Source organism: Budorcas taxicolor, chromosome 10 (genome assembly GCF_023091745.1).
Source record: "Budorcas taxicolor isolate Tak-1 chromosome 10, Takin1.1, whole genome shotgun sequence".
NCBI classification, from domain to species: domain Eukaryota; kingdom Metazoa; phylum Chordata; class Mammalia; order Artiodactyla; family Bovidae; genus Budorcas; species Budorcas taxicolor.
The window spans coordinates 31,278,603-31,294,101 of record NC_068919.1 but is presented as its reverse complement, the minus strand read 5'-3'; the positions used below and the strand labels follow the sequence as shown (position 1 = coordinate 31,294,101).

General features: G+C 49.4%; 1 protein-coding gene across 1 annotated transcript in view; it reads left to right on the top strand.

Annotated features, from left to right (window-relative positions):
* The first annotated feature begins 9,161 nt into the window (after window positions 1-9,161).
* MEIS2 (Meis homeobox 2) overlaps window positions 9,162-15,499 on the top strand; it is a 220,274-nt gene continuing 213,936 nt past the window's right edge. The window contains exons 1-6 of the mRNA XM_052646516.1: window positions 9,162-9,222; window positions 10,486-10,718; window positions 12,246-12,387; window positions 13,109-13,159; window positions 14,159-14,209; window positions 15,005-15,154. Of these exons, the coding sequence (XP_052502476.1) occupies window positions 9,211-9,222; window positions 10,486-10,718; window positions 12,246-12,387; window positions 13,109-13,159; window positions 14,159-14,209; window positions 15,005-15,154 (639 nt within the window). The 5' untranslated portion in view covers window positions 9,162-9,210. The remainder of the gene's footprint in view (window positions 9,223-10,485; window positions 10,719-12,245; window positions 12,388-13,108; window positions 13,160-14,158; window positions 14,210-15,004; window positions 15,155-15,499) is intronic.

Sequence of the window (15,499 nt, the reverse complement as noted above, 5' to 3'; positions counted from 1 at the left end):
CAGGTGAAAACGGGTAGAATTAAAACTGTCAATTCTGCTTCCAACTTGTGTCTTTTGATTGAGTTCAAAAGCTTTTAAAGGTAAAACGTGCCGATCATTTATATGTATTGTTTCTTTTTCTCTTATCACGGCTTTTAACTGAAAAGAAAAAGTATATTTCCAAATTCATTTTCTCTGGAAGATTTGAATCTCCCAGGTAATTTGATGATGGAGCCTAACACATGTGATCTCCTGTGCCCAGTGAAGCCCGGTTTACAAGAGTGCAGTCAAAGAGGTACAGTGAAGTCTGGTTTTTTGGTTTTCTACCTAAACAGTTTACTTGGAGTTGAGATGAGGCTATTTGAATCAGAAGCTTTCCAAGTGCTTGTTGTTGTTCAGTTGCTAAGTCCTGTTCGAGTCCATGCGATCCCATGGACTGGAACATAGTGCAAGTGCTACAGTACTACTCCAAGGGCTATAATACTATTTTGGAGGAAAGGTTGGAGTAGGCAGAGTTGGAAAGAATGGAGGAAGGATCTCTGAAAGTTAGAAATGGTGAAAAAGACATGTAATCCGATGTGGAAAACTGAGTAAAGAAGGCACTGCACACTGTAGCTGAGGCAAAGATTGCTGAATCCTTTGAAGAAACTGACACGGATTTTCCAGAGCTGGGAGGAAAGAGAGAGATGGATTGGGGGTGGGGGAATCCTAGAGTGGGCATTTTATGTAAATGAGTAAATTCGAAATGTAGTACAAATCCAGTATAGTAAAACTGACAGTTCTGACAGTATTGACAACATAAATATATGTTTGAACACTGCACTTTCAGACACTTAACCGATGAAGCAATAAAAAAATTCGACTACAATATTTCAAATACTCGACATTGATGTTTTGATACATCATTTTTATACTCCAAATCGATCTATCACTCTGGGGCTGGTCAATTTTAAGTAAAAATGGGCTGCAACTATTTGTACCTTGGCTAATGATGACCTAATAATAGCCCTCAATTAATTATATCTAAATTGTGCTTTCTTTCTTCAGGATGAGAGCAGGAGGGGGCAATTCTTGAGGAACAGAACCTACACTTGAGTCATCCCTCCACCCTCCTTTCTATTCTATTTTTGAGATTGTGGGGAGGGGAGAATTTTAGAGGTGGCAAGAGGTCTTTGTGAGATCAAAGTCATTGCAGGCTGAAGGCCCCTAGCTTCAAGTAGCTACTGATTGGGTCTTGTACTGGGGATATGGTCCTCCCTTTTACTTCTCAAGGTCAAAACTAAATTTTAGAAAATGCAGTCACAAAGTTGACCATATGATTGCACTTTTATGCAATCACAAAGTCCCCCAGGTCCCATACTGTTTCCTCCGTTTCAAGAACTAGATGGAAGAGATTTGCTCACAAAGAGAGGACTAGAGATGTCTCTAAGGCTGAGTGTGTGGAGGGGTGTGTGAGTTGTGTGTGTGTATGAAAGAGAGAGAGAATTTTAAAGTACCACATTGGAGCTGAATCTCTCCTTCTGCCCCTGTCCCCTCCAACTCTCCACCCTATGCTAAAGGTTTACCAGCTACTGGTTTTTTCTTTTTTCTTTAAGCTACAAATAAGAAGGAAGACAAATCTCTTCCAGAAAGGAGGGAGAACACTGATGAGTACTGCATCCTCAAGCACATTCCCCCGAAGTCTCTGTTGCCTTTTTTTCCTTTGCCCTCTGGGGTTTCCAGTGAGCTTTCCTACTTCCACTTTTCTTTCCACTCCTCTCCAAATTTGATGTGGTAGTGACGGTGGGAGAGGGAGAATAAATCTAATTTATTATTATTTTTTCAAATAATTTTTTATTTTTTAAATCCTGGACAGACCCAGGACATAAACTGGAGCACTCTGCTGTGCTGTAAGGCGGTGGAGGGAAGGGGGGCCGGCTGGCGCCCCCAACCCCAGCCCTCTTCCGAAGGGCTATTCTCACCCCTGCAAAAGCCCCGACCCTTCAGTCAAACTCGCACTGAGACTCGGCCTTCTGACCTAAAACTTAGCCGGGCTCCACTAGACTGGATTCCAGCGTCTGACTTCTTTCCTCTAAACGTCACAAATGCAGTTTAAGTCCTTCCAAACCACCGCCGGCTGAGACGATGAGACTTAAGCAACGCGTTAAACTGCAGTAAGATGTGAATCACAGCAAAAGGACGTGCGTGGCCCACGTTGGGTGAAGGTGGGAGTCCGAGAAGAGCTCGCCCGCCTGCGCATCACCTGGTTCCGGCGGTGTCAGCCTCGGACCGGGTCTTTCCAGCTGTCTGCCCGGCAAATGGGCTTGGGAACTAGAAAGGGGACAGGAGGAAGGCAGGAGAGAAAGAGGGGACAGAATCAAGACTGCGTTAGAGACAAGAGAAAGAGGAGGCGAGAGGAAGCTGAAGGGAAGGGAAAGAGCGCGGGAAGGAGCCGGAGACAGCGCGAGCTAGCGCACGTCGTGCTTGGAGCCCCGCCAGATAGCGCTAGAGGGCTATTTATTGAAATACTTTCCCACTGCGAGATAGGACAGGAGCTAAAATTGGGAGAAATAAGAAATAAGGCAGAGCAAAAGGAAAGAAAGTACAATCATTCCACCCCATCTCATCTAAGAAGAGAAACTGTGGGGTGCCTTATTGTTATTAATGGGGGGAGGGGTGCGTGGTAGAAAGCCTAAGTGGGGAAAGGGCCAAAACAAACAAAAAGACGTCCCCTTCCTCTCTTGATCCCAACTAAGAAGAGAATAAGCAAAGTTAACAGGTAAGAAAGCAAGTGAAATTCGTCCTAGAGCAACTCTCAGAGCTGCTGGTTTCATGGCTGGGAAGGTCAGGAACAGTTCACAAGGATGAGCCGAGCTTTATAGAGAGATGTTTTTAAAGTAATAGATGACTGCAAGGGGGTGGGGAGCGGGAGGCAAACACGTTATTGAAAACACCAAATAAAATATATATCAAAAATTCCAACTGTCAGCCAGCAGGTTGGAACAGAAAGAGAACCCCTTTGCCTTTGTCCTAGCGATGCTGGGTTCAGGGCTGTGTCTGCAGGGCCGCAACCAAACTCCTTGAATAACAGTTTCTACTCTGGGAGGCTTGGAGAAGAGAGCTGGACTACAAAAATTCCCTGTTGCATTCAGAAACCAAAGAACAGTGAAGCAGATGGAGAGAGAAGACCTAGTGACCGAGGTGGAGGCCGGGGAGGGAGAGAGAGAGGAAGAAGAAAATATTCGGATCCTATTTACTTGCTCAGGTCAGTAATGCAAGAAAACTTCTTTAAAAGCATAATTTACTCTAAAATACTGATTTAGTTTTATTCTAAAAGCCCAAGCATCTCACATCTATCTTCTCATTTTAAAATGGCACTTTCCTTTTACCTGAAGGAATTTTTTTGAATTAAAGTAATAATTAGTATCTTTCTTCCAAACCAGCCAAGAGAGCCTCCACAAATAAAAATTAACCTATAGAGGGGAAAACAAAACAAAACAAAACCCAAACCCTGCTTAATCTAAAATAGCTCAATTCAAAACATTAACTAAAGTTACAAATAAGATTAAGGGTGGATCTATTTGTTCCTCTAGCAAGGTGCCAATTGTTCTGACTGTTGTAAGAAGACAAAAAGGTTTTAAGCCCTGTGATTTTAATACACAGATTAACACTTCAGACTTTACAGTTCTGAGGAATTTGGAGTTTTCTGTGCTGAGGATCTATAACTTTTTAGGTAAAAAAAGGAGGTAAGGACGATTAAGTTCCTACAGGAAGGTGGGCAAATTCACCCAAAATAGAGTCTAGGTTCATAGGTGCTCATTTCAAATTACTCTCCATAAAGCCAATGCCCTTTAAATTAAGTAACTGTAAGGCAATTCAATTATTCTTTTAACATCTTGAATGTTACCTATAATATCATTCCATGTTGAGACAAAAAGAGAGAAAGAGAAGGAAAAGGAGAAAAGAAGCAGTTCTCAGAAGTCTTGGGGATGCTCCAGTAAGCAAGAGGTGATTAAAAACAGACCCTCAAGTTTGAAAGGCCTAATTCCCCCTCCCATTCACCTCCACAGGATCAGGTCCCCTCCCTTCACCTTTTCTTTTCTTTTTCATTCAGTGCCCCCACCCCGACTCCAAAACTCAGTAGCCGATTTGGGATTCTGAAGAAATAGACTTCAGCATCCATATTTGTTCTGGGGCACTTGTAAAATGCGATTTGTAGAAGGTCTTCAGCCTTCTGATTGTCTTTGAATTGTTTTTACTGAAACAGATCTTTTGCAGTTAATGAGTCCCCACGCAGCTGGACAGCTCCTCTCGGACACTAAGAACTCTAACCCCAAAATGACCCCAATTTGACACCGCAAGATGAAATTTTACCGCCTGTTAAAACCATTTCCAGCCTGAGCAAAAGGGGCTGACTACTGACGGAGGTGTGTGCCGCCTCCTGCGACCCCCATCTCACGCCCGTCTCCCGGCCCTGCCCCACCTACTTTTCCTTTACCCCAAACGTGGCAGAGCAGATGAGCCTCGAAGTCCCGGAAGGGTTTTGGAGGCTGAGAACGGAGCATCAGCAAGATACTATCCCGGACTAGAAACCAGAAAGCCTGCGTACTCTACTGCTTTTGAGTAGTTTCAATGGGACTGCAAAACTGGGAGTTAGGGGAGACCATGAAGTTCTCAAATGTTCTTCAGTTCTATTAATAAAACATCAGCAAGTTGGTGATTAAAAGTAATCGTCCTTTGAATTCATCAGATTGACCAAGAATGGACATCGTGAATCACCTCCAACTTGATCTTGTGTGTAACTGACTGCACTGCGATGCTATTTTAAACTAACAGTTTCATAATGACGTGCAACTAGGTAAGTGAAATCTCTTTAGTCGCTTGAAATTCGGGATTCTCCCTTAAAGAAACTGGTAAAATTTTAAATGACACAGATTTTCCTCCTGGAAGACTTCACTTTTAACATTCTCACACTTCGTAACTAATGTCTTTGGAGTTAAGGATGATTGGTTGGTTTTTTCCTTAACAGTATCTCAAAATGTTCTATTTCTCTCTCCCTCCCACCTCTGACCAAATTGTCCTAATTACTTGCTTTAATGTATTCAATAAAATTCGAAAGTAGTTACAGAATATCAGAGCAAGAGAGAGAGACAGGGAGAGAAAGGAAGAAAGAAGTTCAGATTAAAATGCCTTCTGCGTCCCCCAAAGGATGAAAACACATGAAAAAAGAATTCAAACTTTTTTCTTTTGTAAAACTCAAGATGATCACGGAATAATCAACCCATTATTAGCTCAACAACTGTTTGAAAATATAGAAACCATCAATTGGTCTGAATTGTTTTTACTCGATGCACTGCCGTGGAAGAAACACTTTTTAAAAAATCTTCGTGTAATTTTTCTAAATAAAGGCTGTAGGAATGCTACTCACTTCACAATATCATTAAGAAAAAAAAATGTAATGGTAAGAGAAGAAGATAGCAACTTCGAATGTTTAAACTGCGATGCAGAGGTTCGGTTCCAAGTTGATTTTTACAAAATCAACATTTTCAAGGAAATTGAGATCCTTTAAAAAAGAAAAGTAATTGGCGCCTCATTGCTTACTATATAGGACACTTAAAACAATAATAACCCTATTGGCGACAAATATGCAATATTGATAACAGGAACAGTTAGAAGAGTTAAAAACTTAAAAACTGAGTACAAACTTCTCAGCTAGCGGCGCTGCACTGGGACCGTGGATCCACCAACATAAAGACCTCTGCTAAGTCGAAAATGCTCCGTAGCGAGACCAGTCTGATTTTTTTCTTTCTCGGTCATCTTCCCGCCTCGGATTAACCGAATTCGAACAACTACCTCTTGTTAATAAAATTCTGGAGGTCAACTTTTTCTTCTCTTTTGCATCTTCTTTTTTTTTTTTACTCACCTTTCCTTATATGTCCATGAGCAACTCAGCAACAAATACGAAGGATGCTTTTATCTTGCAGTTCTTCTGGGAAGACAAAATGAGGAGGTGGATGGGGAAGGACCCTCCTCCCAACGTTCAGGTTTCTCACCAGTCTGCTCTTACCGGCTTGAAGCCTGGCTTACGAGTTACTGGAAACCTGGGCTAGACTCTCATCCCGAGGCTCCGCGCGCCCGGCTGTCCTCGCTGCGGCCACCGCGGGCAAATACTGCGCGATCCACGGCCCCACTCCCTGACGTCGCCCTACCCTCGCCTCTGCAAGTCCCTCCGCACTATCTTTCTTTTATATGTGAGGGCCGATTTCCCGCAGACATCATTGTTATGATGGCTCATTTAATCAAACTGTTTAATTGCTCCAGTAATCACTATCATCATCACAGGTGCTCAATCATTCATCATTTTTGGAGGGTTTTATTGACCTCCCGAGCTCATTCCCCAACCCTATTAAAATCGGGCCAAATTTCTCCGACTCCGCTTGGAGTCTCTGCAGGCTGCTAAGCTCAGTTGAGTTGCCCGAAAGCTTACAGTGAAGCAGAGAAGATATAAGGGGGACTTTAAAAAAGAAAAGCCTATCAGCCTTTTCTCACTCTCTCCCTCTCATATTCTCATTCTCTCTCATTTTCTCTCTCTCTTGTGTGACACACACACTACTTTATTCCTTTATTCTCCTTGCGCTCCCCTCCCCTCCCCACCCCCCATCTCTCGGGAAGTCGGTCAAAGCCGAGCGCAGAGGATACGCTACTTTCTATTCTCCAGAATGGGTTCAAAGTTGGAGAAGGAGGCAGCTGTTGAGGAACAGTCTGTTTTCAATTCTCTAGGATCATGAACCACGGCGAGAGCGAGGAGTTGGGGAGAGAGGGCGCGCTTCGAGCGCAGGGCCTGGCTGCTGGGCTGCCTGGAGCCAGGGGACGGCGGAGGATGAAGAGCGGAGCGCGCGGGGAGACCGTAGCTCCGCCCCCAGCTCGGGGCTCCCAGTGATTGACACGCAGCCGCCGGGATACCCGCGGCGCGGAGGTGAGGCTGGGAGCAGCTCCAGCCAGGGATTCGGAGAGACACCAGCTAGAACTACTTTCTACGCAAACCGTGTGGGATAGCTACCTTCCCCCCACACATACAGATTCTTTTCATTTTCGGAAAAGTTCATTCGGAATTGGCCCCATCTTCCAGATCGCCCTAAATTGCCCGATGTAATTAACACAGCCATTAGCCAGCGGTACCTCGCCCTGGCCTCCGCTCCCCGGGCGACCGCAACAAAGCTGGTCCGGGAGTGCCGGCCAATCCTTTTTTCTCTTTCTCTCTCCCCCTCTCTCTCCCGCTGGCTCCCATGCTTCCCAGCTCTAAGTGAGATCCACTTCGGAGTCGCACACCAGTCGCGTCCGCGTGTACACATACACACACCCACAACACACACACACACACCCATTGGCAACATCAGACAACATCAAGTTCCCAAAAGACTCTCTCCCCACTTCCTCCCTCCAGATTCCTCTGCGGCCCCCAAAGACTCTCCGTGGTGGCCCTCGTCCGCACAGCTTGGAGGGAGTGCTCTTTGAGTTAAGCTGGTTTCTTCTTGTCCTAGTAAAAAAAATGAATGTTGACAAGGGTCCAGGCTCTGCACAGGGAAGAAAGTACCACTTAAAAACAAAAACAAAACTCTGGCCAGGCGTTGGTACGGTCTCCAGATCCTGCTGCCTCTGAGTGTAAGCAGAAAGCCTTCGGGGCGCGACAGTCGGCTGGTAGAGGAGTAGGGGGCCGCGGAATTAAAAGGAACAAAAGCAGGAGCGCCATGCCAAACGTCCCCGACACGACCCCGTTAGGGAGGAGCCGGGAGTGATGGGGAAATGAACTAGAAGTTTTAGAGAAAAAAATAAAAAATCTGAAGCTGTACCGTACTTTCCCTGTGGTTTTCTGCAGTTTTCCTCTCTGCGCTCTCCCTGTCTTCTTCATTCTCTTTCTCTCTTTCCCTCCCTCTTTCCTCACGTGCGCGCGCGCGCGCGCACACACAAGCTCACACACACAAACGCGCACACACACACATATACACACACTCCTCTTCCTCCCTCCCCTCCTCCCCCCGCGCCATCCCCGCGGAGGAGCAGCCTCGCTGATTTGCTCGGGTCTGCTGGGCTCCTGCCTCCCCTCCCCCTTCCGCCCCCCGCCTCCCCCGCCCCCCCAACCGGGGCCGTCCGATCGCACTCGCTGCATATCAGAGGCTCGGCGCGGCGCGCTCCTCCTCGCTCCCGCTCCCCACTCCCGGGATGTGTCTCCGCCGTACGACGGGCTATGGCCACCACGACTTCCGGGTTCCGTCATTTCGTTCTCCCGCCGCCGACCCGCGCCGCCAAACTGAGGCTCTTCTATAAGCCAGGCAGCAGCCAACCTGCCAACACCTACTGACACTCACTCATCTCCCAGAGAGAGAAAGAGCGAGAGCGAGCGAGCGCGAGAGAGCGAGCGCGAGTGAGAGCGAGCGAGCGAGCGAGCAAGAGAGAGAGGGAGAGACAAAATACCCACCAAGAAAGGGGGGAGGAAGTCCAATTTTTGCAAACTATCCGTTTTTTTTCTTGATTTTTCCCCTCCTGCTTTCTTTGAACGATACTTGAAAGAGAGAGGATCATATTATAGATACAGCGGGGGCAAAGCTAAAAGAGGGGGGAGGGGGAGGAAAAAATACAAGAAGCAGAAACCCCTCGCGGAGTTTTACTGGAAGAAAAAAACGGGTCTGAAAGATTCCTCCTCTTCATCATCATCAACCATCATTCATTCACTACCTTGACATTCCGGGCTTTGATTGACAGCTGGAGTGGCAAAAAGCCATGAAACACGACAGTTCGGTTACATGTGGGCTGCTGACGGGCCGCTCGTAACCTTCAGTTCGGGGGCTTAACAAATTTTTTTTTCTTCTTTTTCTTCTTCTTTTTCTTTTTTTTTTTTTCCAACTGAGGGGAAGAGAAGAGAAAGAGGGGGAAAGGAGGACCGAAGAGGAGGAGGAGGGGAGGGGGGAGGAGGAGGAGGTGGAGGAGGAGGAGGAAGATCAGGAGGAGGAGGAAGAAGAGGAAAAAAGAGAAAAAGAAGAAATATCACAGGAAAAAAAAAAACTCTTCGTTGTCTTGCCTGGGCTTTTTTTTTTTTTTCCCCTAAAAATAACATTGGAAAATTGGGAGAAGTCTCCTTGGTTTGGAAAAAAAAAAAAAAAAAAAAAACAGGACTCTTCAGCCTAGATCACTTTCTTATCCGGACTGGGATATTAAATATACGACACATCCAGGAGTTTATTGGAGCGCAGACTGATGGCGCAAAGGGTAGGTTTAAATCTCCAACACTTACCTAGATATAAATCCTCTCCTAAGAGGGGCCTGTCCCGGTGCCTCCTCTCCCTTCAACGCTGCTGCTTCTCGCTGCTTGATGATGGCGGCCAGTATTTTAAAAAAATAGCAGCAAAATTATTCATCGGCTTCTTTTCCCCCCCGTGCCTCTGCGTGTGTGCGAGTGTGTGTGCGTGCGTGTGTGCGTGTCTGGGCGCGCGTGTTTCAGCGCTGTGCGAGCGGGCGGGCGGCGAGTGCGTGTGAGTGGTGTGTGTGTGTGTGCGAGTGCAATTGTTACACGCTTTCGCCTCGCTCCAGCTTTTACCCCAGCAGCGCGATTCCCCCGGTTCTCCTGCTGCCGCCGCTGCCGCTGCTGCGCCGCTGCTGCCGCTGCTCCCGCGGCTCGGGGCGGGCACCGGCTGCGTAGGAGCCGCCGCCGCCGCCGGGGCCGCCGCTGGGGCCGCGCTGCCGCAGCCGCTGCGCCGCCGCCTAGACTAGCCTGGGCTGCTTGTTTTGTCTCTGAAATTGACAAGGACGCAGGGAATCCGCTGCTAAATAATGTTTCTGGTAACTTTCACGTTATTCCCCCCACCCCCCACCCCCACCCTCCGCTCCCTGCCCCGGGGGAGGCACTGGCCCCAGTCTTCCCTCGTCCTCGGCGTTCTCGTCCTGATTATTAGCGTTTTTCTTCTCTTTATTTTGTTTCATTTCGCCTTTTGATTTATTGGATCCTCTGGAGGAGACGAAGGGGGGTTAGGGGTGGGAACCGGGGCTTCCTCCTCTCACTAACTCCACTTCTCCCTCGGTTGGCTCGCTACGGTTCTGCTGCCTCCGGCCCGAGCGGGACCTCCCGGCGCCCCTCGGTCCCCGGCCTCACCGCCCCCTCTCCCTGCTCTCAACGCTGCTCTGGGTTCATACTTTTTCTTTTTCTTTCTTTTTTTTTAATTTAAAAACACCCACCCTCCCAACTTTCAACTCCGTTGTTTCGGCTGGTTTGGTTTCTGTGTGCTCAACTCGTGCTGGGTACTTCTTCCTGACTTTGTTTTTATTTGTATTTTCCTCTCTCTTTTTCTCCTGCCTCCCCCTCCCGCCCCCTCCTCCTCTCTCTTCTTCCCTTGGCTTTCTCCCCCTCTCGTCTCTCTATTGCTTCCCCACTTCTTTGCTCGCTCTCTTCTCCCTGCTTCTTTTCCTCTCCTCCCTCGGCTCCCCTGGCTCTGTCTCACCTCCCGCGCCCCCCGCCCCTCTGCCGGGTTCTGACAGTACGATGAGCTGCCCCATTACGGCGGGATGGACGGAGTAGGGGTGCCTGCTTCCATGTACGGAGACCCTCACGCGCCGCGGCCGATCCCTCCGGTTCACCACCTGAACCACGGGCCGCCGCTTCACGCCACGCAGCACTACGGCGCTCACGCCCCGCACCCCAATGTCATGCCGGCCAGTATGGGATCCGCTGTCAACGACGCCTTGAAGCGGGACAAGGACGCGATCTATGGGTAAACCAGCCCCCACCCCCTCCCGACCCAGCGGACGGTGTGAGTGTGAGTGCGAGTGTGTGTTTGTCTCTGTGGGGGATGAGGGGTTGGCCGACTAAGTGGGGAGTCACTGCTCCTTAGGGTGGGGGGCGAGAACCGTTTGCCATAGGAAAGGACAGTGCAGGGGGCGGAGGGGGGAGGGGGCGCTGCTTTTCTGCCCCTTGACTATGAGTCCCGGGAAGATTTGGCTTCTTCTACCCTCAAGGCCCCGCCACTCTGGACCCCATAGCCGGGAGTGACTGAGTCCTCACAATCTGGCCAGGGCCTTCTCCCCAAGGACGGGATTCCTGGCCAAAGGACGCAGAGCTGGGCCCCCTAACAGAGGCCCTGAAGAAGGAGAAAGTTTCCTGCCCATGAGGAGCAACTTTTTTTTTTCTTTTCTGTTTCCTATCGAGAGTCCGGGAGTCACTAAATGCAGCTTGAGCTGGGATCAGGGCTGCTACGGCCGGCCAGGAAGTCCTAATCACCCTCTTCTTAATTCTCTGTAAATAAAGGGGGCAGACCTTGAAGTGCAGCGGGGTGGAAGGGACTGCTGCTTGCACAGAGCCGCTCTTGAGGAGAGTGAGGGAGATGGCTGGAAATTATTTTAAATTCTGAGAGAACTCAGGGAGGGCTGGGATTGCGCGGGCCCAGCATGTACCACTCGGGCTGTCCCAGCGGAGGGTAGGTGAGGGAAGGCTGTGGGATGCGGAGGGGAGGGGACAGTCAGTAAACAGCAACTGTGCCTGAAGCAAGAGGCCGCCAGCATCCCAAAGTGTAGCTAAACCGCCCGGAGGAACACAAAGGGCAGACGCACACGCTCACTTCCAAGTTATAACACTCGATTTATTTATTTTTGCCTGCTGGAGAAGTGTGGTCTTGGGAAGGAAGCTCTTCTGCGTGTACCTCATGTAACTGGCCCCCACATCCAGGCTTTTACTAGAAGTGGACCAAACAAGTTCATAAGGCGAGGGGGTGGAGAGGTTAGATTGAGGAAACATCACTGGTGAGGGAGGCGGCGGGAGGCGGCGGTTGTAGGTGAGCCTTGGGCCTCCTATGACTTCCCCTATGCAGAAGTTAAAGCAGTCTTGGATTTCACCGACTGTTCCTCTCTTGGGAGGTCAGGGCTGGGTCTCAGGGGTTGGTTGGACGGCCTTTGTAGAGTGGGGAGTGGGTCTGGTTCAATTCCGGGCTCCAGACTGCCTCAGCTTACTGGATGCTTCCGTACGTTCGAACCGAGGCTGTTTATACTCGGAGGGCTAAAAGTGGCCAGGGGCCTCTCCCACCACATCTGAGGGAGTCCTGAGCTGAGGGAAAGGGCCCGGCCGTTTCTCCTTTCTGTTTCTGGCCCAGGCTCGGCTGCCTGAAGGAAGGACTGTAAAGTGTGATGCGTGTCTGTGGTAGTAAGGAAGGAATCCGAACCCTCCAAACTTGTTGATTACAGTTCTTGCTCCTTCCCCTCTGCACCCCGTCTCCGTGTGTGTGTCTCTGCGTGGCGCTGCCCGTTAGGCACCCGTTGTTTCCTCTGTTAGCTCTGGTCTTTGAGAAGTGCGAGCTGGCGACCTGCACTCCGCGGGAACCCGGAGTGGCCGGCGGAGACGTCTGCTCCTCCGACTCTTTCAACGAGGACATCGCGGTCTTCGCCAAGCAGGTCCAACCTTCTTGACCCACTAGCCCTCCTGCAGCCCCCCACTGCCCCCCTCCCCTTTCCTCGAGCTTTACTTGAAAGAGGAGGAAGAGGCTGGGACACCCGATCTGTACCTCCGGCCCAGTCCGCGCTCTGCGCCTCCTCCCCATCCTTGAGCCTGGAGGCGAATTGGAAGAGGAGATAAATATGGGTGTTTGTTTTTCCCCCCAGCCAGGAATACAGGGGCTCGACCCTCGAATTAAAGTTGACCTGCTCCTAATCTGGGGCTTGGCCTTTTCCCCCGCCTGCAGCTACTTGAACAAGAATTGGGGATAGGGGCTTTGAGGGCCCCCGAGAGTGCCCGGGAGGGAAGGAAGCTGGGCGCCTCTCGGGGCTGTCGGCGCCGGCGCGGAGGTGAGAGAGGCTGCAAAACCCAGCCCCGTGGACAGCAGGATAAGCGGGTACCCTGGCCCAGAGAACCGCCCTGAGATCTCGGCTCCAGCTCGGCGGTTCCAGGTACCCCTTCATGGGGCCAGGATCCGAAGGTCCAGATTCCTTTTCAACCGTCCCTACTGGGCTTTTTTTTTTTTTTTTTTTTTTTCATGTATTTTACCAAAGCGCCTCTTTTCTCAGCCACTGCCCCTCCGCCATCCCCACTCGCACACGACAATTTAGTCGGTGACAAGGGTTTTTTCCTTTTAAAATGGAGTGATAATTCATGCTGACTTTCCCCTGCTTCCTATAGGTTCGCGCCGAAAAGCCACTTTTTTCCTCAAATCCAGAGCTGGACAATTTGGTAAGGCTCACTGTGGCTCGCCTGTCCCCAACCTGGGCCCCCTCCCCTGCCCAGAAGCACCCGCTTTTCCCCCACGGAGCTCCGGGGAGTTTGAGCAGAGCCCTCCTTTTGAAGCTCCAGAGCGATGGGGAGGAAGGGAACAGCTTAGCGCCCCCGCCGGGGAGCTGGCAGTGAGGGATGGGTTGGACGTCAGGGCGCGCGGAGCCCCTGGGAGGCAGCGAGCGGGGACGCGGCGCCGAGCGCGAGAGCAGGGGATGCGCCCCAGGTCTCGGCCCCGGGAGCTAGGCGACGAGAAGTGAGTTATTTCCTCTGTTTGCCGGGGCAGGCGGCCGAGCCCGGGGCAGCTTACCCGAAGGAAGTAACCGCCTGCGCGGCGGAGGGCGGGCCGGGAGGTGGGCGGGGAAGGGGGGCGAGGGGCAGACCAGCGCAGGCCACTTTTAGGTGCGATTCTTTTGCTAATTTGCACAATTTCAATATTAAAAGTACTTAAATCCGCTTTCAAAGGCCCTGCCTCGCCATTCATCTGGAGTATTTCCTTCTTTAGTAAGGAGGGATTTCGCAGGGTGTGCTGTTCTAAAAAGCTTTCTCTCTCTAGAGAAACGACTTTTTTTCTTCCTTTCTTTCTCTCTTCTTTTTCTTTTTCTTCTTTTTTTTTTTAAGTTGGCCTGAGGTCGAGAGAGGGGACAGTTAAACAGGACTCAGGAGGAGAAAGGCCTGTCCTTGGGAAGGCAGCCCTTGCAGATAGCTCAGTACACGTGAGGAGCAAAGATACTAAATGCCTTGGCATAGGTTGAGTCAGATTCCCACCCCGGAGCCAATGAGGCAGAGATGATCAGTAATCACTTGGTTTTCCTGACGATTTCTTGATGTGTGGGTTTTGCCTGGCCACTTGTCTGCGTCTTCTCCCAACCCAATCCCCTCACCATCCCCCCACTAGGAATTTCCGAGTGGCAGCAGTCACAGAGCCTTAACTCCACACTCTAAAAACTTTTCTTCCAGATGATACAAGCAATACAAGTACTAAGGTTTCACCTTTTGGAGTTAGAAAAGGTAAGCAGGAAACGACACTCCCCACTTTGATTTAGTCACTTCCCTCTCCTGGTGGAGTTGGGAGTGTTTTTAACAAACCTCCAGTCTGAGCACCTGGAGAGATTTTGAGCAACTTGTTACCTAGTCTTTCCCTCAAATTGCTCTTCAAACCCAGGGGCTCGGAGGATGGGTGAATTAAGACAACCCTGCCTTTTAAAGTAGCCGCCTCCCCCCACCCCCCTTTATTTTCCCCCAGGCATTGAGGATTATTTTGAAATGCAGCAAACCATTTGTGTTACTGGACATTCAGCCTGCTTGCGTCTCTATTAGGCCCAGGGCATGCATTAGGTGCTAGCAGAGGGAATCATTCTGGCTAGGGTGTCTTTACAAAGCTCTGCAGCTCAGTCATTTTCTCCTGAAAACATACAAAATTCCTAGCTTATGGAATCGCAAATGCTAATGCCGTTCCCAGTTCCTGCATCCTTACGTTTTGATGTTATCATCAAATCGGATTTTCCCCCCAAGGAGTCCCAACCTGAACCCAGTTATTTCCAGTCCTGTTTCTGTTCCCTTTATTGTAACTTGTTGCTCAGGGAAGTCTCTCGAGAATAATATCTGCTACAACAATTGCTCTATTGTTTCCTTGCCTTCAACTATTACACCCATTAATTAGAGTTAGTTTGGAAGACATGGCACTGTTGCTCTTTCCAAATGTAACCTTGCAACCTGGTACTTTTTCCCCTTAAAAAATGAAACAAAACCATGACAACAACAACAACAACACAAGCTGAACCCTCCACCATGACCTCCTTCTAGGTCCATGAACTGTGTGATAACTTCTGCCACCGGTACATTAGCTGTTTGAAGGGGAAGATGCCTATAGACCTCGTCATTGATGAAAGAGACGGCAGCTCCAAGTCGGATCACGAAGAACTTTCAGGCTCCTCCACAAATCTCGCTGACCATGTAAGTCTGTGAGCTTTTGGCATTCTTTTAAGACCACTGGGCACAGCAGTTTTGAAAATTTTGTTGCAACCTCTAGCTCCACTGACTGAGGTTTCCTTTTTAAAATAAAAAATTTGGTCTCTCTGGGAGTCTTTTCCTCCCTTTCTCACTACTTCTTCCACACCTTTCATCTGTATTTCCCTTTTCTTGGACCCCTTCCTTATTTATGTTGAGAATTAAAAAAACAACAACAACAACAACAGCAAGTTAATAGAGTGATTTGTGCTTCTAATGTGTAAAGTTTCCTGGATTTGGTAACTTGAGTGTTAGCAAATTGTCTGCTTGATACGGTGACCGCTGCCTTTT